Source organism: Camellia sinensis, chromosome 6 (genome assembly GCF_055761805.1).
Source record: "Camellia sinensis isolate YWXY chromosome 6, ASM5576180v1, whole genome shotgun sequence".
Classification (NCBI taxonomy): Eukaryota; Viridiplantae; Streptophyta; class Magnoliopsida; order Ericales; family Theaceae; genus Camellia; species Camellia sinensis.
In genome coordinates, this window is record NC_138966.1 from 162,942,875 (window position 1) to 162,966,761 (window position 23,887).

Below are 23,887 nucleotides of genomic sequence, written 5' to 3' on the forward strand. Positions count from 1 at the left end.
TATCATTAATTGTATATATCAAATTCTTAATCAGAAATAGATGTCATAATCTAATTGGTAAAAGTAGAAAAAATATAATAAATTACAAAAAATATATTTATGATAAAATAAAAATACTTGTCTTCCTAAAAGTTTTTCAATTTTATTTTATTTTATATTAAAGTTTGTCCAATTATACATAGCTAAAAATTTCATGCATATTTCCTATTTCAATATTTTTTTAATTACAAATAAATAATTTTTATCTGTACTCCTTTTTTAAATCTCAAATTAGATGCAATTTATATATGGTTAATTTCTTTAAGAAGAAAGCACAAATCCTTTTTCGTTTAAGTGATATCTCTTGAAGTATTTGTTTTGAAAAACTTGTGGTCATGGGGCCTTTGATATATCATTTATCTAGTGATCGAGAAATGCAACTCGATCAGGGTCGAGCCAATTATTGTAATGCTTCACTCCCAGCTACAAGAATTGGTCTGGTTCAAATCCCTTCTACCTTAAATAATTCGTACACATCTTTTTCTTTGTCTTTTGTGCAGTAGGGCTTTTAGACACTTGAGTTGCTACACCCCCGCCGGTTGGTATGATATATACTCAATTACTCATACTTGATTGCTTGATATATCCATGCCAGTAGCGCGGGAAATACTTAATTGGTTTCAAGCTGCCCTTCTCTTTTTGAATATGGAATTCCCTTTGAACTGTGTCTGTGTGTGTGAGAGAGAGAGTGTGTTTTTGCTATTTGCTACTTTCCTGTTCATAAGTGCAGTGGATCACAAATATACTTGTTGGCTGTAAAAACATCTTCAATGTCAAGAAGAGGTAACAAATAAAAACTTCAAATCTATTTTGTTGATCTCAAAGTCTTTTTGAAAATCCATCACGTAAGGGTTTTTCCTTGCCAGTCATCAAAAATTATGGCATTCATATTTCACCATAGATGGCCTAGGCGGTCCTAGGCTTTAATGCAACAATGTTTTCTAATGAGTAGTTCAAGTATATCAACAACATGCGCATTTTATGAAACAAATGTTCCAAAAAAAAAAAAAAAACATAGATGCAAAAGATTTCGACAACTGGTTAAATATAAACCTAAACAGGAAGCTGTACAAGAGTTGTACGAAGCAACCATCAAATGGCAAAACGTTGAACATACGACAAGTATAAAATGTTGGGTATGTAAAGAACTTGTCAATGGTTTTTGGATTATTGTCAATACTTTTAGATTGAGGAGTGGGTACATTCTTGATCTAAGAATGGGGGTCAGCCAAACCATCCTCTGGGTCATGTGGAGAATCACCAGGCAAGATGGGAGCAGGAGGAACTTCTTCCATATCCTCTGGAGCACCAGATTCATCCTCTTCAGACTGTTCAACCTCCAATGCAAGATGTACTAAATTAGTTATGTCCATTGGCGGTACAATCTCAAGTTTGTGATCTGGTGTGTGCTGCTGATTAAAGCGGCCCGGAAGCTTGGAGGAACTATTATAGCAGCCTTCACAGAGGTCAAAGCCAATTCTTTCCTTGCAGTCTTTGCATTTGTATCGTTCCCCAATTATTGGACACACCTGCATCAAAATGATGAGGAAATTTTTACTGATTACTGGTTTTTAGTGAAAAAGATGAGAAGATTTACATGTTTTTTTGATTTGGAGGGTCTTGCACAATCTAGCACCTATAGATGTGTGGTCAATGGTCAATGGTCATGTGCCTAAAGACCAAGTAAAGAACTTCAAATTTCAGGTTCGACATCTTTCTGGGAAAAGTTAAGTACACACCCGCTCTCACTCTCATTCACGCCGACTGTGAGAGAGGGGTATGTGGGAGTGAGAATGGGTGTGTTAGTACGCACCATTGCATATTTCCACCAAGTCTCACCCTACATGAATGACATTCATTCCTCCCACTCTTTACTATGCTCTTGGTCATTGCAAGACAATCAAGTCCAAACTTAGGTCAATTCATCGTGATGATAATATATACCAATATAGTTTTCCAGCTTGTGGTCTTGCACTCAATTCTAAGTTCTTCCCACCATAATGATATTAATAAATATGCGACTTTGCAACATGTTTGTGAAAGAAACGGTGAAATACACTAATGAACATCTTAGTTTTAGTGAGCAACTAGTGATGGTCATCCAATTGTACACTCCATTAAGAAAAAGCCCCAAAAGGGAGAAAAAAAAAAAGTTTTAGTCAGCAATTACTAATGTTCATCTTAACATATGCTTCGTTTGACAAGTGCCGGAAAGAACAAAACTCCTTATAACAGAGTCACCACAAGACATACTAGCAAAAGGTATTCATAGTGATTATCAGGTTTCCATAGTCATGCATATATTGTCTTCCAAATTATAGAACCACAAAGCAAGACAAAATATTGGCCTTACCCCGCAATAATCACAACCAATTCCGAAATGAACCTTGGGTCCTCGGCTACACAACATCGATAGGTAATCCGTGGTAGGTAATGTTGATAGCCAGGAAGCATTTTTCGGGGCTTCTGTTGAACCTGCCACTAATTTATAGATCATATTAGCAGCAGCAAGGTTTAATCATGCAAAAAATAACACTATGGAATATAAATGGGTAACTAAAATCTAGGGAGTATCGTTGAATAATCCATCAGTATCGGCACGGGAATATGTAAAATATCATGTTGACATCGGTACAATTATCTCCCAAATATTATGCTATTAGTTTAGAGTCCGAAGTCCTACTTTGCCCGATAAGTGAGGCTAAGGGGTGGTCACATGTATCTCAAGTTTGCACTCTTGGGCTAGGTGAAAGGGGCCTTCCTAGGTTGGTTCTTGGTTATCAATATATATATATATATATTGTGCAATTAGAAGTATCCTAAGATCAACAAAAATCCAATGTAAAGAAGCAGCTGAAACTTAAAACATACATGTTGGTGGACTCTCATTCTGACTAGCAGACTGTTTGGATGCAGCCTCCTTTCTTAATGCATATTGTTCTGAGAACTGCTCCTCCAAGAAATGCTTCAGTACCAAACAAACTTTTGGGTTCCCATTTGGATGCGCACTTGGACATACTTGACACATGGGGACCTTGTCGTCAGGACTGATGATACAAGTTTCACAATATACTGCACAAAGGAAGACAACAGACCGACATTTCATTACATAATTTTTCAGACTTCAACCGTGTACAATGACGATTTAAAGCAGTAAAGTTTACCATGTCCACAATTAAGAACTACAGGTCGATAGAGCAGTTTCTTGCATATAGCACATAGGAAATCAGCAATAAGCACCAGCTTGGAATTTTGCTGTTTATTGAATTTATCTCCCAGCATACCAATTTGTCCAAAGGGCACATTTTTAGTGGCTTCAAAAGTTGATTTTGCAGGAATGGGCATTTTATCATCTTTATGAGGCGCAATAGTACTTTCTGATTCCCCTTCCACTCTAGAACATGGTCCTAAACTAACATTATTGCATGAACTGGTAGTAGAATGTGGGGGAACACCACTGTGGATATACGACTCTTTGATTTGTTCTGATCCAGATAAACAATTATCAAGCTGGGGTGAGAACTCATCCGATATCTTTTCTTCGTCTGAAACAATGAAATAAGAAAACATATAGAATTGCGTTAGTATATCAGATCCTTGAGAAAGAATGAATTTAACACAAATCAATGAGTATGAGCTTGAACAGCAACGGGGTTAATCACAAGATGCATAATCAGTAACTGAAGGGTTTAGAAAATGAATGCATTAATTATAAATAATGGTCTAATGAAAAAATAGCACATCAGTTTCTATATAGGCTTTGTTACGAGTGAAAACAAATGTTAACTATAATAGAGTTTGATAGTACTGGATCATTGAGAATGACTTCAAAACATATCAATTACTACAAGCTTGAACAGCGACGGACGAGAAGCATAATTAGCAACTAAAGCATTATAAAATGAATACATATGTACATATAGCTGTCAAATAAAATATATCACATCACATCAACTTTAATACAAATTTTCTTACAAATCAAAATAACTGTCAAATGCAATAACATCAGATAATACCAGATCACTAAGAAAGAATGACTTTCCCACAAATCAACTTACAAGCTACAGCAGTTCAAAAAAAAAACTCAGAAGCTACAGCAACGGTTGTTATCATTAGATGCATAATTAGTACTGAAAGCATTATAAAATGAACACATTAATCATATAAAGCTGTCAAATGGAAAATAGAACAATTATTACATAGGTTTTCTCACAAGTCAAATACAACATCCATGTTACATTGCTATACAACATACATAATCCAGAACACATCAATGTGAAAAACATACGAAAATATCTTCCTACAGGCTCTGATATATCTACTAGTAAATATTCCACAAAAGTATTCACTTGGAAAAAACTCGCCTATTCCAACTCAAGAACAGAACCAGGTTCAAACTCACCTTGGTTTAATGGAGAATTGACAGAAGGAAGCAGAACCATCATTTTTTTTTTTTTTGGATAACTCGGTATCCAGCTCATTGGACCGACTAATTCGGCAGACCAATCCCACTGTCCACTTGTGGGGGCCCAATTAAAGCCAAGGAAAAGCCCTGTTTAGATTGGCCCAAGAAATTGTTTGCACCTAGGAGGTTTCGAACCTAAGACCTTGAAGAGAGCACAACCACTTGAGGTTTATAGAACCATAATGCTTGCAAGCAATTGGTGTCACTTGGTGCAGTCTGTGAACACAATCATTTCTTGTTCTATAAATTCAATTATTTCTGTTCATTAAACTACAAAATTTACTAGAACGTGTTTCAAAATTGAGAAAATAAGTTCCAAAATTTAGCACCACTTTCATTCTATATTTTGCTTTTCCATTGAATCCAGCAGGCAATAATTGTATTTAAAAAAACAATAAATAAATAAAACACTACACTCAAGCATACATGCATTTACTAACATCTTTAACAACTACGAGATAAAGGGTATTGACAAGAACTCAAGATATCTGTTATCCCAGATACTGTAAATTTACTGCAAATGAATTACTTTCTTTGCTCCCATAGGAGTGTTTATAAGTCTAATATCATTAGTCCCAAGGTCCTTCAGAGGCTAATTGAACTGCCATCTGTGACTCACATACTCAGTAACTAGCTGTCACTAAAAATACCATGAAGATCACAATTACTAACTTTCCAGCTGTAAATGTAGTCATAATGGCTAAACATTCAAATTATTCTGCTGTCAAGCACCCCGCCACACAACTTTTTAGACTAAAATACTACAAAAGATTTTTTTTTTTAAATTAAAAAAAAAAAACATTTTTTTCCTTTAAAGTATAATAGATTTTTTATGCAAATAGATCAAACTTTTACATCTCTGGCATTCACAATTGTAGGCAATTTTGCATTCCTGTAAAGCATAAATGGACATGTATTACATATTTATAAATGAAACTAATCATCTATGCAAAATAATTTGATAAGCATAAAAACCAAACGTTCACAACACACCTATCACTTGTTGTTCCCTTCTTTTATAAGCTATTGGGTATAACTTCAAAAGCAAGAAGTGCAGTAATTGACAGATACTAGGGAAATGATTGTATGGATGCCGACAAACTGGACAGTGTGACACCAGACAAGAATCCATGGCTCTGAAGACACACCAGAAGCAAGAAATGTGCCCACAGCCTGCAAACATGGGAATTGAACTTTAAAATTAAAGAAGGAATAACAACTGATTTTTAGTCATTGTAATGCCTTCTTACCCAACACAACAGGCTTGTAGAGGAGATCCCTGCAGACCAAAAGGAAATTGCCATCAAAAGAATTATTCCCCAGAATAAAAGATAACAATATAGGTTCAGTTAGTGCGCATCTGGATGTCCCTTTGAATTTCAATGGCCCCATTGTGTTGTCTATGGTTATTGAAGTAAGTATCACCTAAGGTGGGGCCATTGGAAAAAAATAGGATACTTCAACATGTTTCTTGGTATATGAATGAATTTAGGTTTTCTTGAAATGACAATATTGTTTGTAAGATAATAAATCATTTTCCTAATTGCTAAATCAGGCAAGGATCAAAACTTTCTTTTGTTTCCATCAACATTGTAGAAACATTTCCATTTAAATGAACTGCAACAAAACATGGGTGAAAAATGAATTTCACATGTCTCCATTGTGACAAACAAAAAAATGGCTGAAACGTAATCGAGTAAAAAGTTTCCCATCCATGTTGTTGATTGTAACCAAAGGTAGTGTCCCGTTTTCCATTTTAGAGAAAAGAAATATTCACTTTGTTTGGTTGTTGTTTTTCAAACTCAGTTTTTTGAAAATTTTAGAGTACATGTTTGGTTATTCTAAAAACTAAACACATTTTTCAAAAATGCATTATTGCAAATTGAAGTTTCCCTCCAATTTAAGGAGAGATACAATTTTGAAAAAAAAAATTTGTCACATCAAAAACTACTCTCATCTTAGTTATATATATATGTACATGCTATATATGTATGAAAACATAATTTGATATGTAGTCATTTATGGGTACATATCCTACCATTAAGTGTGAGATTTTATCATAAAATTTGCACTCATTTCATCCACAGAAAATGCAATTTTTTTACAAATTAGCACTAGAAAAAATCGTAATTAACTTACAAACTTTTGCAACATGAAGTACAAAAAATTTAGACATTTTGTTATGCCAATTTCAGGCGATGTTACACACGTTTGTGTTAATGTTATGATATTGTGTGATGAAATAAATTTTCTTCATAACATTTATGAAAATTTAATTCTACGTAAAAAAAATTTTAATGCCAATTTGGAAAAAAAAATTACGTTTTCTGTGGTTGAAATGAGTGAAAATTTTATGATAAAGTCACACAGTTAATGATAGGATATATATCCATAAATGACTACATACCAAATTCTGTTTTCATACATATACAGTATGTACATATATATATATATATATAAGATGAGAGTATTTTTTGATGCGACAAATTTTTTTTTTCAAAATTGTCCACCTGAAATTGGAGGGAAACGTGAAATTGCAATGATGCATTTTTTTGAAAACCAAACAAAGATCCTTTTTCAAAATAGAGTTTTCGAAATCACTTTTTGGAAAAATTATTCAAAAAAATGGAACCAAACATAGTGTTTTTTGTTTAGAAACCCAACAATTGCAACGAAGTATCTTCAATTTCTACGAAGTATCTTCAATTTCTACGAGATTTAGCTTATAAAGAAAAAAACCTTTTCTTACTCAAAAACTTGATTCTGCACTCCCAACTAAGAAAACTTGTAAGAAACTCACACTCCCTATAAAGAAGAAACTCACTCCCAACTAAGATATAACATCTCAAACATATATATCTCAAAGAAACAATAGAAAAGCAACAACTCAAACTTAATTTTATACTTTATATTTAATATTTATTTATACTTAACAAAGACAATTTGTAGTTGACATCAATCGCTAATATTTTATTCATTTCTTAAGACATATATTACTACTAACCAAGGGAAAAAATTGTTATAATATATTAATATATTTAATACATAAGATATAAAATATATACATGCTCTTATAGGCGCTCCCAACCTTAGAAACACCGACACTTCTATGGAGGAAGTGTTTTGTGTCAGACATCCATGTTAAACACCAACAATCCTTTTTTTTTTTATCGGCGAAAGTTAATTGTTAGCTGTTAGATTAACACCCATGGGAGTTAATCTCCTCACCCTTGCAAAGTACCAAGTGTTTGTCTTCTTAATTCAACTTTCCCTTAGGAAGAGTTAACCCCATGACCTCTCCCTTAGGAACTAAGCCCTTAGGAGAATCATGGTGGCCAACTAGGCTAGGCCTAGTTGGTTAAACACCAACACTCCTTGAAGCCTCCTCAAAGGTGTCCAACACTTTTTCAACGTATTTTAATTTAGAAAAATTAAATTCATAAAATTGAACACTTCACCGACGCTTAGCAGACATTTTATCGACACTTCTTTAAGTCTCTAATCTAAACATGTCCCATGTGATGAATCTCTTCATAATAACAATGTTATGCATTCTTCGGAACACAACTTATGCACTCTAAATATGTTTTGCAACATTTATAAGGTAAATACATCTTGATATTATAACTTTCTATAATTATTTTGCACTCTTTAGCATGCAACTAATACAAGAATGTTATCTTGATATTTAAGTTATAAAATATATCACTTTTTAATTTATTACTATTATGTCGCATATTTTTCATTACCTTTGAATTAATTATTCAAATATTTAAATATTGCATATGTTAATGTTAAATTTATAAAAATATACATTTTAAACATGTTCCCAAGCATGTTGTCTTCCATTTTTTAAAAATTGACATGTTGGTGTGTTCATGTCACGTGTCTGTGTTTGTGCAACTTAGGATGTTTACTTCATGTATATTACATAGTTCATTCCTTTTGTCAATGTTGTACTTAACTATAATAATCCAATGCCAAAGTCAATTGTAGGCTGTTTGATACCTGTTTTGTAATGTAAAATAATGGTTGGCATTATTTTCAGGGCTCATTTCCAATTGTATTTACTCAACTCCATTCTACTCCCCTCAAGTGGAGCAATGAGCAGGCAATATCCAATTGAACAATTTCTTTTCTTATATCCACTATCTAATAAATCTCTACTTTATGTTTCCGTGTGCTTTCAAGTTTTTTTTTGTGCTATTTCCAGTGCATTTCGGAAAAGTTTCCCTACTTCAGAACACTAAAATAGAACTTCAGAAGTGAAATTTTGAGATCTAATCCTGTTTTTACTTGGAATGATTTGTTCATCTCAATGAGATATTCAAGTTGCAAGAGACATCTGATAGTTCCCATAATAAAAGATATATACGAGCAAGCTACATACTCTATCAAGTAATAAAATTGATAGTCAAAAGACGAATCAAGTGCTGTATCTATTAAGATCAAAAGTTGAAAAGAGTCACAACCGATGATGTAGAGTGTTGCTTCTAAATCCGGTATCAATTTGTGTTCGCCTTGTACACACAAATTTCTTGTCCTAAAATCAAGATATATATACCTATCTAAATTTGTAGTAACAAAATTCAAAATTTTAAATATTGAATTGAGTACAATTTCTGATAAAATTTGTAATCAAAGATTTACAATTTCTTTCTCTTTCCCTTGAAAAATCCTAGATCCGATCATAGCATTCATACACTAAAATTGCAACGGTGCCAATGGAAACCTAACCTATTCACAAAATTTCGAACAAAATCCCCAGGATACATTGAAACCAGTGATTTCACAGCTCAAATGTGAAAATAAACAATATAAGCAACGCATCGATGGCGATATATACGAAAAACGAATATCTAAACCAAAAGCATTGAATTTGAGAAATGAAATTAGAAAAACAAACATATGTATGCATATATATCTATATATACATATATATACTAGGGTGTCAATCCACCGGCTGTGCTATTAAATTTATAAAATATAAATTTTGATTTTAAATTAAAAATATATATATCAAGTGAGACTTTTCAAACCCAAGATCTTAGGTCAAAATATTGTACATTCCACTTTATAATTTTTTTTTCCTTTTCTATTTTGATATAAATTCGTTCAAATGAGAGAATGACTAAAGTGCGCTGTTTTTAAATTAGAAATATTTGTAGTATTTGTTGATCAAGTGGTACTCAAGATATTAGATTTAAATTTTGTAAATTTTACTTTATAATTTTTTTTTGAAATATATTATGCACTCCAAATAAATTATTAATTTTTTTTTTTATTAAACCTCCCATATAAAAAAATTAATAATTTATTTAAAATCCTTAGTCTAACTCATTTTTCTTTTCTTTTTTTATATAAATTTACTTGGCAAAAAGAGATAATAGACTTCAAGAGGTTACAGTGAGTTGAATAGACTTCAAGAGATTACGGTGAGTTGTTCATATATATAATATATATATAGAGAAAGAGAGAGAGAGAGAAGAGGACTTACAGGCAAACGCAACACTGAAACTCATCGACAATTTCCTCTTCAGCTTCAACAACACCCTCATTTTCCCGCTTATTGTTCATTTCTGTATTGTTATCTCTATGTAGAAATTATATATATATATATATATATATATGAGAGAGAGAGAGAGAACAAAGGAGGTTTGGTTAGAGCCGTTGCTATTTCACCGGTGTTGGATTAGATAGAGACGAATAAATATAACTTTGTGATAGAGGTGGTAGATAGAAAGACGATAATGCTTGACCGAGTTACAAACTTTTGATTGATGTAGATGAAAGGAGAAGATAATTGGGACATATATTAGGGATGAGAAACACTATGGATCCAAATTAATCCATTGAGAAAATTTTGGGTGGTTGATTGCCTCCGTTTGGGAAGTGGGTTGATTTTTTGGCTTTTTGATTTTTTTGACTATTTTAGCCTGGACTTAAAAGCTTGGTTTGGGAAGGGCTTTTTGGCTTTTTGACTTTTTTGAGTTTTTTTGTGAGAGAAGAATGTAATGATTATGGGTTGGATGTGATGTTTTGTTTGTTATGGCTAAAATAACCTATTTTGTCTTTTGTGGCTAAAATAGTCAAAAAAGCCCAAGAACCAACTTGACAAACAGAGGCCCAGCATGTGGGAGAGTTTGTGTTTATTATAACTTATTTTAATTTGAGAGTTTGTGTTAGATTATTTGGTATAATTTTTGTTTATCTATATTATATATTAAGTAAAATGGGATTTCAAACCCCTAAAGCATGTGGGAGTTTCAATATATCAATTCAAATTTTTTAATTTTTATGTTTTTTTTATAAAAAAAAATTAATCTCAGCATTTTTTAACTTCTCTCAACGCATAAGACTTTTTGACTTCTCTCATAATTATTGTAGTACTTTTTTTAAAACAAATAATTTGTATATTAAAAAAAATTTAAAACAAATATAAATATCTATATCTATCTATTTATTTATATCTATCTCTAATCAATAAGTTTTGTGAGAGTTCCAACATCTGAACCTTAATTTTTTAATTTTTATGTTTTTTTTATAAAAAAAAATTAATCTCAGCATTTTTTAACTTCTCTCAACGCATAAGACTTTTTGACTTCTCTCATAATTATTGTAGTACTTTTTTTAAAATAAATAATTTGTATATTAAAAAAAATTTAAAACAAATATAAATATCTATATCTATCTATTTATTTATATCTATCTCTAATCAATAAGTTTTGTGAGAATTCCAATATCTGAACCTTAATTTCTTAATTTTTATTTTTTTTTAAAAAAAAAACTTAGCACTTACTAAATTCTTCCAAGTCTTTTTAACTTCTCCAATACACACACTCTATTTAACTTTTTATATACCTATTGCAAACAGTGAGTCTCCTTTTTGTTTTCTCCTTATTGACTTCTCACTTCTACACTTTCAACTTCAGTGACCACGTATACAAACGGTAAGTCTTCTTTTTGTTTTTTCCTTCTTGACTTTTCCTTTTGTTTACTGTTTTAATATTGTAGTTAGATAGCGCATAAAAATATTTGTGATTTGTCTAGCGAATAAAAAATTATAATTTGATTTTTTAATATGATTGAAATTAGATAAATATAAACCCTCACAAAGAGAAAAATGTGATTATAATTAGTTGAATGATTCTTTTTTTTTTAATGTGATTGTAGTTAGTTTAATAACTCTTTTTTTTTCATTTATTTATTTTATTATGGGAAAAATCTGATGTGATTGTAGTTTGTTCAATGGCTCTTTTTTTTAATATGATTGTTGTAGTTAATTCAATGGTTTTTTTTAATGTTATTTAATCTTTTTATTTACTATTTTAATTTTATTTTTAATATGATTGAAATTAGATAAACATAAACACTCACAAAGAAAAAAATGCGATTGTAGTTAGTTTAATGGTTCTTTTTTTGAATGTGATTATAGTTAGTCAATGATTCTTTTTTTCATTTATTTATTTTTTTTATTATGAGAAAAATGTGATGTGATTGTAATTTGTTCAATGGTTCTTTTTTTTTAATGTGATTTAATTTTTTATTTATTGTTTTAATGGTTTTTCTTTGCAATTATTTATGAAAAAAATATGATTGTAGTTAGATAGCATAAAAATATTTGTGATTTGATTTAATTTTTTTTCTGATTTGATTTTTAAAATACCAATTATTGTTAATGATTTGATTGTATTTTGAAAAAAAAATTATAATTGATTTTTTTAACTCACTGTGTTTTTTGAAATTTTTTTTTTGTGTTTTTTTAACTATCAATTCACTTAATTTGTGATTTGATTTTTAACTCACTATGTTTTTTGAAAAACAAAATAGATTGTACTCATTAGGGTCACATAATGTACCAATTATTGATGATGATTAGATTGTATTTTGACCCAAAAAAATTGTAATTGATCTTTTTAACTCACTTTGTTTTTTGAAAAATAAATTATTGTGTTTTTTAATTATCAATTGACTTAATTTGTGATTGATTTTTTTAATTATTGATGATGATTAGATAGCATTAAAAAAATTGTAATTTGTATGATTAAAGTTATTTCCTTTTGTTTATAATTTTATTTTTTAATATGATTGAAGTTAGATAAATATAAACACAAACACTTACAAAAAGAAAAATGTGATTATAGTTTGTTCAATAGTTCTAAATAATCTTTTTTATTTACTATTTTAATGGTTATTTTTTTTCAATTATTTTTTTTATTATAAGAAAAATGTCATTGTAGTTAGATAGCATTAAAAAAATTGTGATTTGTATGATTGAAGTTATCTCCTTTTGTTTATAATTTAATTTTTTAATATGATTGAAGTTAACTCACAAAAAGAAAAATGTGATTGTAGTTTGTTCAATGGCTCTAAATAATATTTTTATTTACTATTTTAATGGTTCTTTTTCTCAATTATTATTTTTTATTATGAGAAAAATATGATTGTAATTAGATAGCATTAAAAAAATTGTGATTTGTATGATTGAAGTTATCTCATTTTGTTTATAATTTGATTTTTTTAATATGATTGAAGTTAGATAAATATAAACACTTACAAAAAGAAAAATGTGATTGTAAATAATCTTTTTATTTACTATTTTAATGGTTCTTTTTTTCAATTATTTTTTTTATTATGAGAAAAATGTGATTGTAGTTAGATAGCATTAAAAAAAATTTGATTTGTATGATTGAAGTTATCTCCGTTTTGTTTATAATTTGATTTTTTAATATAATTGAAGTTAGATAAATATAAACACTCAAGGGAGTTTTTAAACAAAAGGGAGTTTTTAACCCCAAGGCCTGTGGGAGTTTCAATATTTCAATCTGAATTTTTTAAATTTTTTATTAAAAAAAAAACTCAGCATTTATTAATTTGGTCAAAATACCCTAATCAGCATTTATTAACTTTTTTCAATCCACATGCCTGCCGTTATTGATTTGGTCAAAATCTCCTGATCAGCATTTAAAATCCCCTCATACAAATAACTATAGATACAATCTATGTATAATTACTGCAGTACCCTTTTCAACTTCTCTAATACATTATGGTTAGTGATAAGATTGTTAAATTATTTTTATAAAAAATCTTTAAAAACATAATTTATATATTAAAAAAAATCTAAAACAAATATAAATATTTATAATTATCCCGTGCATAGCACGGCTAATAGACTAGTATTTTATTAGAGAGAAATAACTCAAATAAGTTAAAAAAAAAATAGATTATTTAAAAGTTGGAGAATGGATGCTTTTAGTTCCTATTTTTTGATTATCAATTTTTTACTTAAAAAAAGGTTTCATCAAACAAGTCATTGTGTGATGGAGATTAATTTATATAGTATAGAGTTCATGTGTAAGATAAATTTAAATCACAAGATGAAAATTTTAAATAATTTTTGAATTGATAAGAGTATGTTTGTAATATTTTTTTTTTGGGTGAATAAGAAAATATGTTTGTATGTTTGTAATATAACTCATTAGGGATAGAAGATTTGATGCCAAAATTATCCAATCACTACATCTAATTTTTCATTCATTGTTTGAATAGAATGAACGGAATTTCATTTATAGCTAAACCCATTTGAATAGAATGAACGGAATTTCATTAATAGCTAAACCCATTTCACCTTAATCTTTCACGTCTTTCCATCTGAATGTGGCCTATAGGTTAAACATAGTGTAAATTGACCTTTGGAAATTTTTAATCCGAACTTTCGTGTTGAGAATGCATGTCAATTGATTTATTAAAATAACATAAAATTCATTGACCTTGATTTTATTTATTTTTTAATAACTCAGGGTGTCCGGACCAACTTGCGCGTACTTCGACTAATCCCTGAGGGACCAAACTAACCCTGATTTTTATTATTTGACAATTGAAGTATCCAAAGTTAAAATTTATTGACTACTTGAGCAATAAAACCACAACTACAGTCTTACAAAGGCCGTGTTTATGTGAGGTTAATTTATTTATTTATTTTGATTATAGAATGTTAGTTTATTAGTAAAGTTATATTACAATTAAAGGAGCCGTCGCTGCTCTATTAACTTGAACCATGACATTCTCCTCACCCCCAACTTAAGGTATGACTACAAAATCATTGGATCAAACCCAAAAATTAATTTAGGTGAGAAATTTAGAAAGGGAGTTCAAAAAGGAAAAAAATAAATAAATTATCTTACAATTCATTGTTTTAAGATTCCCTGTTTGGATAACAGAAATGGTGAGAATGATCAAAACCTACAAGGGATTTGAAGCATGGATTTTCACAACAGGTAATTTTGAAATTCTTAAAAGATAGGATAGATATATTAAGAGCTTGGAGCACTCTAATTACATAGATTTTTTATTTTATTATTTTGTTTTTACACTTTTTGTGTGGTTTGAGCAGGCACACCCAATTGATTAAAAAATGCCACACTACAAAAAAAATGACTTTTTGCGACGGTAAAATACCGTCGCTAATACTCCTTCTGCCGTCGCTAATACTTTTTGCGACGGCAAAATAACTTTTTGCGACGGCAAGAGGGGGGTCTCAACTGCAGGGGTTGCAAAAGAGTTTTTGCGACGGTAAGTGCCGTCGCTAATGTTTTGCGACGGCATTTTTACCTTTTTGCAACGGTACCGTACAGTCGCTAATAACGTTTGAAATTTCTTGACTTTTTTGCGACGGTCCTATTTTACCGTCGCTAAAAACGTTATTTGAGACGGCAAAAAACACCGTCGCCAATAGTCTTTTTTTAAAAAAAAACACTGTTTTTTGCGACGGGTGGTGCCGTCGCAAAAAGTATAAAAAAATGAAATTTTCTATTTTTTGCGACAGTGTAATGCCGTCGCAAAAAATATTAAAAAATAGTAAAATTTCTATTTTTTGCGACATATAATATCGTCGCAAAAAGTAAACCCTGTAACAAAATTAATAAAAATATTAAAATTTTCTATTTTTTCCGACGGTGGGGCCGTCTCTCTCTAAGAGCTAATTATTTACATTCCATTCACAAAAACATCATAACAGAAAATAAAAATAAAAATTAATCAAACCATCAAATTCAATATTTTACAAAGAACAATTAAATTGTACATGTTCATAAAAACATATTTAAATTATAAAATTCACCCAAATCCTAAAAAAAATAAAATAATAAAATAAAATCTAAAAGAAACATATTTAATTGAATGTCAGACTCTCCAAGTGACTGAGAATCTATAGGAGGATTTGATTTTGATTTTGCTGTGAGATTAATCCTGGGGGATCCAACATCTGAATCATCACCTCCAAAAGCCTAAATGAACAAAAAAAACAAACATAATAATGAGGAAATAACAATGTCAGACCTGGTTAAATGTCTAAATAATAAAGAACAAATCACATTTTTTAAAGAAATAAACGAATGTTAAAAACAAACTATTACATTTAAAATAATTGTTGTTTCTATTCTTTGATCTGTGAAACTATTCAGCTAATCATTCAGCTCATATAATCTCTAAAGTGAGCACTAAATCCCTAGTCTTCCTCTTATTTAGTTTCTCAACCAAACCTGATCTTAAGGTACACTGTTCTGAAGGCACTGTTCACAGCATCCCAAAGGACCCAAACAGTCCTTTCCTTCTTTAAAAACATGGATTTTGCTTCAGCTCAATTAAAGCAACCATATTTTTGGTACAAAATTCAGAAGTTCACATTCCTTTTACTCAACACTGGATATGAGGCATAATAATGTATTGGCCACACATGCAGCAATATTCAATAGAGTGAGAATGTTAATATTATGAGAACAAAGGCAAAATACTCAAAATGCAGGTGCAAAATTATAATAGTCTTTTGGCATTCCTTAATCTCAGAGATAAAATTGAAGCTATTCAGGAAAACTCATCATTGGAGATGCTAAATATGTAGAGGCACTAACTGAAGTAACAAAAACACAGAAATGAACTTATACTAATTCCAAAATTTTCCTGCTAAGATAGAAAGAAGCTAATGTAGTAGAAGATCCTACAAATCTACAGAATTATGTGATTAGTACCCTTTCCATTTGCATTTGGTTTGACATCTTTTTACCTACCAGACTTCCAAAACAAAGGTTTTAGCCATGACACTGTATACTCCACTCGTCAGTTTTTTCTGTCAATTTTTTCTATCTTTTATCGTACTGCTCTTCTACCACCAAACTAAATTATGTCATAAGCATGCTTATCATACATTTTGAAATGACTTCCATCTTTTTCTAAAAGAAAACAAAGAACATTTAGCTTTTATTTATTTATTTATTTTATCAAAAAGGAGGACATTTAGCTCTTCTATGGTTGAATTTTCACAAATCACCATGAACATACCCAAGACTACATTTCATCCACAAATGACTGAGCTTACACCTTTTCCTTTACACTTTGTTCCATGTGTTATTTTCCTATCTTACAGTTAATATTTAACTAAAAAGATAGTTGTGAATCCAAAGTTGTGAATCCAAAGATCCATGGATTTACAAAATGTTGTGTTTTGAAGACCTAAACCCTCATTGTCAAACATGACAGCTTCCAAAATCAAGATATGACTAAAGTATCCATTGAGCTCAAGGAACAAAATTTTGTTACGTTACCATCAAAATGGTTGAAATATTTCCATTTCCCAGGATCTATAGACCTTAAATATGTTTAATTATTTAATTATTGGGCTCATATGAACATTTATATTGGCTTTAGTTTCTATTTCCAAATAATTCCATATATTCCCTTTTTTATTTTTTCCTTGTGTTAAAAGATTTCTGAAACATTTCAGTTTCCAAGCGAACTTAAACAGCATATCGAAACAAAATTTTGATATAAGAGAATGCATTAGGAAAGGGGATAATCAACTACGTTCAAGATAAACTAAAACAAAGACTCTTAATCATTACCTCTTATCAACAAGGTCAGTTTTGTTCCCAACAATGACAATTATAACGTCACTGCCCCGTTCAGTGCGAACCTGCTCAATCCATTTTGTGGTGTTCAGGATTGATTGCCTTCCTACACCCCCCAAAACAAATTATCACAAGTGTATCATAGAAGGCATTAAGTCAGAAGAGCAAGCAAGATGTTTAGAAAATAAATTTGAATTTTTATTTTATTTTAAATAAGCTGCATCTGTTCAGGTGGCTGTAACCTATAACACACCATTTTTCAGTCACAACTAATCACAACTTATCTCTTTGTGGGAGCTTTTAAATCTAAAAACCATTTTAGTTAATGTACAAGTTCCATTTACAGTTTCATAGTTTACATTAACATTAACACTAATTAAAAAATTATTATTATTTATTAAATGAAAAAATTAAGATATAAGTCATTTATTAAATGAAATGATAAACAGATTGAATAATATGGCTACCTTATTCCTAGAAAGCTTCAACATAGAAGTTCTGGCAGCTTAGGGCAGCAAAAATACAACATCAGACCACTCTCTTTATAAGAAGATTGGTGGATCATATAATTCTATCCCTAGGAAGCTTCGACATATAAGAGCGAAAATAGATAAATAAGAGAGAGAGAGAGAGAGAGAGAGAGAGAGAGAGACAGACAGAAAGAGATGAGCGAGTGAGCGAGCGAGAAAAAAATAAGAGAGAGAGAAGAGAGACAGAGAGAGAAGATATATGAAAGAGATAGAGAGAAGAGAGATGGACGAGAGACATAGAGAAAAAGAGAGAGATAGACAGACATAGAGAAAAAGAGAGAGATAGACAGATAGAGATGACGACTTTTCTAAATTTTTGCTGATATTTCTTCACCATACCCTCCATCCTCACCTACCCAAGAGACGACGGGTGTCGGAAGGAAAGTCGGAGGGAGGGAAGAGAGGGTAGTCGAAGTTGAGAGAGGAGAGAGAGAACTAGAGGTTTCGCCATTTGTGAGAGAGACAGGTGGTTCGAATGGCATCAAGAGTGGGGAGAAATGAGAGGATGAGGAGGAGGATGAGGTCCGGGAAGTCATTTAGGTTAGGAACGGTGGTGGAGAGAGAAAGAGAGAGAAACAAAAGAGTGAGAGACAAACAAACAGACACAGAGAGAGAAAGAAAGAGAGAAAAGTGATAAGTGAGAGAGAGATAAAGAGAGAAAGAGATATAGAGAGACAGAGAGACAAAGAGAGAAAGAGATAGAGAGAGACATATAGAAAAATAGAGAAAAACAAGAGATGAGAGAGACATATAGAAAGAAAGCGAAAAGAGATGAACGAGAGAGAGAATAAAAAAATAGAGAGATAGAAAGAAGAGAGATGAGCGAGAGAAACAGAGAGACAAAAAAGAGATGAGCGAGAGAGACAGAGAGAGAAAAGAGATGAGAGAGATAGAGAGAAGAGAGATGAGCGAGAGAGACATAGAGAGAAGACAAATGAGAGAGATAGAAAGAAGAAAGATGAACGAAAGACACACAGACAAACAGACAGATAGACAAACAGACAGAGAAAGAAGAGTGATGAGTGAAAGAGAGAAAGAGAAGAGTGGTGGTAGTTAAATGGCATTTGCAGTAGTGGTAAATGTGGAAGAGAAGATGGGTGGTGAGAAAGAGAGATGAGTAAGAGACGAATAGAGAAAAGAGATAGAGAGACAGAGAAAGAGACAGAATGATGAGCGAGAAAGAGACAAAGTGGTCGCTAAAAATGCATTTTCTTGTAGTGGATCGATAAATCGAAAGGGAGCTCAATAAATAAAGAAGACAGATAATTCAAAACTCTTTTCAAAACTTAATTCAAATCAATTTTTTAAATATTTTAAAAATATTTTAATTTTGTGAGAGACAGATAAAGAAGAGAGATAGAGAGAGAGAGAGAGAGACAGAGATAGAGTGATGAGCGAGAGAGAGAAAGATAGACAAAGTGGTTGCTAAAAGTGTATTTTCTTATAGTGGATCGATAAATCGAGAAGGAGCTCGATAAATAGAGAAGATGGGAGTAAGAGAGTAAACAAGGCGAACATAGTGAGGGAGAAATAGACAAATAGACAAGTAGACAGAGAGAGAGGGAGAGAAGAGTGATGAGTAAGAGAGAGACAGGAAGAGAGAGATAGACAGAAAAAGAGATAGAGAGAGAGAGATGGAGAGATAGAAAAAGAGAGAGAAACAAGAGATAAGCGAGAGATAGACAAAAAGAAAGAGAAATAGAGCGAAAAGAGATGAGCGAGAGAGAGACACAGAAAAAGAGAGAGACAGAAAGAGAAGAGAAATGAGCGAGAGAGATAGAGAGAGGTAGAAAGATAAGAGAGAGAGAGAAAAAAAAAAGAAATGAGAGAGATAGAGAGAAGAGAGATAGGCGAGAGACACAAAGAGAATGAGAGAGAGAAACAGGCAGACATAGAAAGAAGAGTGATAAGTGAAAGAGATAAAGAGAAGAGAGAGAGATAGAGACAGAGAGACGGGAAGATGAAAAAATGAATGAAAAGAGAAATGGTATATCAAAAGAGTAAGACGACATTATTTTTTTTAATTTTTTTTGCGACAGAAAAATACCGTTGAATTTATTCAAACCATTTTGTGACTGTATATATATGAAGCTATCTTAAAACCACAATCACTATGCTAGGTTAGAGTTTTTCAAAAACTCTTTTGAGAAAATTAAACTTTATTGTTTTCCGTGTTATATTGTTTTTACTGAATTTTTTTAAATATTTTAAGTATTTTTTAAAATTTTTAGACACACCTAACATAAATACACCTAAAAATTAAAAAAATTGTAAAAAAAATCTTTTAAAAATTCACTAAATACCAAAAATACAATAATTCAATACATTTTTTTGTATTTTTATGTATTTATTAATTTTTAAAAATATTTTTTCATAATTTTTTATTTTGTAGATATATCTAAGTAAGGTACATCTAAAAAAATATTTAAAATTTTAAAAATATTCACTAAAAAAAAACACGAAAGTCACTTTTTGCGACGGCAGAAAATGCCGTTTCAAAAAAGCAGAGTATTTGCGACGGCACCATTTACCGTCTCAAAAAAGCAGAGCATTTGCGACGGCACTATTTGCCGTCTCAAAAAATGAGAGTATTTGCGACGGTATTTAGTGCCGTCGCAAATGCTCTGCTTTTTTGAGACGACAAATGATGCCGTCGCAAATACTCTGCTTTTTTGAGACGGTATTTTCTGCCGTCGCAAAAAGTGACTTTTTGAGACGGCAAGTGTGCCGTCGCAAATAATTCCGTCTCATATACCCAGTTTTCTTGTAGTGCCAGGAAGAAATTAGTGGGTTTTTTTTTTGACTTTTTTTTTTTTCCTCAATAATTTATAAAATGCCGACAAAGCCTTTTTGGTAGTATTCTTTAAATCGGTCGTACAACAATTAATTCTTAATCAAATTAAAAATATTTATTTTTAATTAATTAAACTGACTCAAATGATTATATTTTGCACTTTTTCTTACATTAATAAAAAAAAATTGTTGTAATTTTTTTTAAAAAAAATTCAAATACCTACCAAAAAATTGATGATTTTTTTTTTGTTTGAATTTTTTGTACGAATATTATTTTCTTCTATAAATGTACTAGTATATGAAATTAAATAAATAATTAAAAATAATTTTAAAATTAAATAATAATATAAAATTTATTTAAAAGTATAGAAAAATAATTTAGAATAAATTAAATTTTAACCATTTTATTAGAATATATATTGCAGTTGTTATAATTTAATTGGTAAAGATAAAACAAATGTAATAAATTAATATATATTTATGATAAAATAAAAATAAATTTCATTTTATAAATTTTTTTGTTTTAGTTTATTCAATGTTAAAATTTATCATAAAACTTAAACATACCTTTTAGAAATAAAACAATATATATTGATAAAATCGTTAAAATCGGTCAAAAGACTAACCAATTTATACAAAAAGAAATTAATTAAAAATTAAATATTTTATTTTATTTTAAAATTTAAACTGTTTTCAATTGAAATATGCATAAAACTATAATATTAAATGAGAACATATGTTTACTTCATATAACTAAAACAATTCACTTTTTTCTTCTTTTCCTAATATGGGATTGTTTAAAATAAAAATTAACAATTGTTTGGACAAAAAGTTTATTTCGAATCAAACAATATCAGTTATTTAATCTTTAATTAGATCAATTTTTAATTTATTTTGAATCAAACAAATCTAAACTAATATATTTTGATAAAACTGCTAAGATCGCGTTTAAACCAGCGAATTAGTTAAACCAAAAACGGTTCAGCTTAATCGGTTAGGTCAAAAGACCAACAAACTTATATAAAAATTAATTAATTAAAACTTTTAAATGTTATTTTAATCATAAAATTTAAATTGTCTTGAACTGAAATATGCACAACACTACAATATTAAATAGGAACATAATGTTCATTTTATATAAGTGAAACAACTCATTTTTTTTCTTATTTTCTCAATGTGAGATTGTAAAATAAAAATTAACAATTGTTTGAACGAAAAGTTTATTTCTAATCAGACAATGAGTCGTTCAATCTTTAATGAAGTAAATCTTTAGTTTATTTTGAATCAAACAAATCCAACCAATATATTTTGACAAAATCGCTAAAATCGCAGTGGATCCGGCAAACAAAAAATGATTCAGCCTAATAAGTTAGGTCAAAAGAACAACTAACTTATACAAAAATTAATTAATTAAAACTTTCAAATTTAAATTGTCTTGAACTGAAACATGCACAACACTATAATACTAAATAAGAATATAAGATTCAATTTATATAAGTGAAACAACTCATTTTTTCCTTATTCTCTGGATGTGGGATTATAAAATAAATTACATCATAGACTAATTAGAGTTTTTATTTTAAAATTTAAATTATCTTGAACTGAATTATGCATAACACTACAATATTAAAAGGAAGTATATGATTTACTTTATATAAGTGAAACAAACTTTGCTTTTTCTTCTTCTCCCGATGTGGGATTATAAAATAAATCATAAACTAATTAGAGTTTTATTTTTGTATAGTTAAATAGAAGTAAGCTAATGGAAATTTTTTTAATTGTTTAAAATTACTAAAATCAGTATGAGAAATGGCGATTAAATCGGCGAATCGGTCAAACCCAAAATGGTTCAAGCTAATCAGTTGTCAAACCCAAAATGGTTCAGCCTAATTGGTTAGGTCAAATGACCAACCAACTTATACAAAAATTAATTAATTAAAACGTTTAAATGTTATTTTAATTTTAAAATTTAAACTGTCTTGAATTGAAGTATACACAATACTACACTATTAAGATTCATTTTATATAAGTGAAATAACTTAGTTTTTTCTTTTTTTTCCTATGTGGGATTATAAAATAGAATTTAACAATTATTTGGACGGAAAGTTTATTTCTAATCACTACAAGAAATTGCATTTTTTGCAACGCAACAAAATATATTGCTAAAAGGGAAAATTCGTCGGCAAAGAGTTTTGCCAACACATCAAGCTACGTTGGCAACCCGTAGGCAAAAGTGAGTCGGCAAAAGTTTTTGCCGACGAAATTATCATTATGTTGGTAAAAGTAATGCCTTTAGCGACGAACATAGTCGTCGATAAAAGTCTTCATCCATCGTCGGCAATTTACCTTGCGTTGGTAAAGGTCATTCAAATATGATGATTGTGTGGCACTTTTCGCGACACAAATTTGCATGGGCAAAAAATATACTTTTAGCAACAAAATATGCGTCGGCAAAAGTAAACTTTTGGCAACACATTTACGTCTGTAAATGTTGTCATTTGCCTACGATTTGTTTGTCGATAAAACTTCACTTTTGGCAACGACAAATTAGCATTGGCAAAAAATACACATTTAGCAACACAATATGAGTGGGTAAAAATAAACTTTTGGCAACACATTTACGTCGGTAAATATAGCCATTTGCCGACGATTTGTTTGTCGATAAATGTTTACGTTTGGCAATGACAAATTGACATTGACAAAAAATACACTTCTAGCAACACAATATAAGTGGGCAAAAATAAACTTTTTGCAACACATTTACTAACAAAAATAATTGAAAATAATTTATATATTTTTATAAGATTTACAGATTTACAAGAGGCATCCTTCAGGCACCACTATTACAAACTAATAACATTGATATGAAATCACCTAAAGTTGATGTGCAAGCAAAAAAAACACTACTGATACTGTTTTTAGAAGCAATGTATAAAACCTAAAAGGATAAAGTCACTAAAATACCCAAATACATCCAAATTGTGAACTCACATTAGAAACAACAGATAATAAAATGAAAACATGAAACTAACAAAGACAGACAAAACGGCATGAAAATCACCCACAAACTTATCCAGTAGACCAACATCTAGTAGCAGCCGCCTCACAGCAACATTGCAACTGCAGCAGCCCAGCAAGTATAATGCTCCCATTATAAG

General features: G+C 30.2%; 1 protein-coding gene and 1 long non-coding RNA gene across 4 annotated transcripts; both read right to left on the reverse strand.

The window, feature by feature from the left end:
• Positions 1-1,056: 1,056 nt before the first annotated feature.
• On the reverse strand, positions 1,057-10,381 carry LOC114276100 (E3 ubiquitin-protein ligase PRT1). Of its 3 annotated transcripts, none has more exons than XM_028217844.2 (7): positions 10,002-10,381; positions 5,755-5,783; positions 5,498-5,677; positions 3,204-3,584; positions 2,911-3,111; positions 2,393-2,520; positions 1,057-1,568 (listed from the first exon to the last, which is right to left on the reverse strand). In XM_028217844.2, exons 1-7 carry the CDS (start codon positions 10,079-10,081, stop codon positions 1,251-1,253), a joined length of 1,317 nt encoding a protein of 438 aa, XP_028073645.2. In that variant the 5' UTR covers positions 10,082-10,381; the 3' UTR covers positions 1,057-1,250. The 3 variants fall into 3 exon arrangements, with proteins under 3 accessions (XP_028073645.2, XP_028073646.2, XP_028073647.2); XM_028217845.2 differs by having other exon boundaries at positions 2,393-2,514; positions 10,002-10,321; XM_028217846.2 differs by lacking the exon at positions 5,755-5,783 and having other exon boundaries at positions 10,002-10,203.
• Positions 10,382-15,515: 5,134 nt separating this feature from the next.
• LOC145792453 (uncharacterized) lies at positions 15,516-17,538 on the reverse strand. Its single transcript, XR_014331853.1, has 2 exons — positions 17,401-17,538; positions 15,516-15,789 (listed from the first exon to the last, which is right to left on the reverse strand). It is a non-coding gene; the product is annotated as an uncharacterized LOC145792453 (long non-coding RNA).
• Between the last annotated feature and the right edge of the window lie 6,349 nt (positions 17,539-23,887).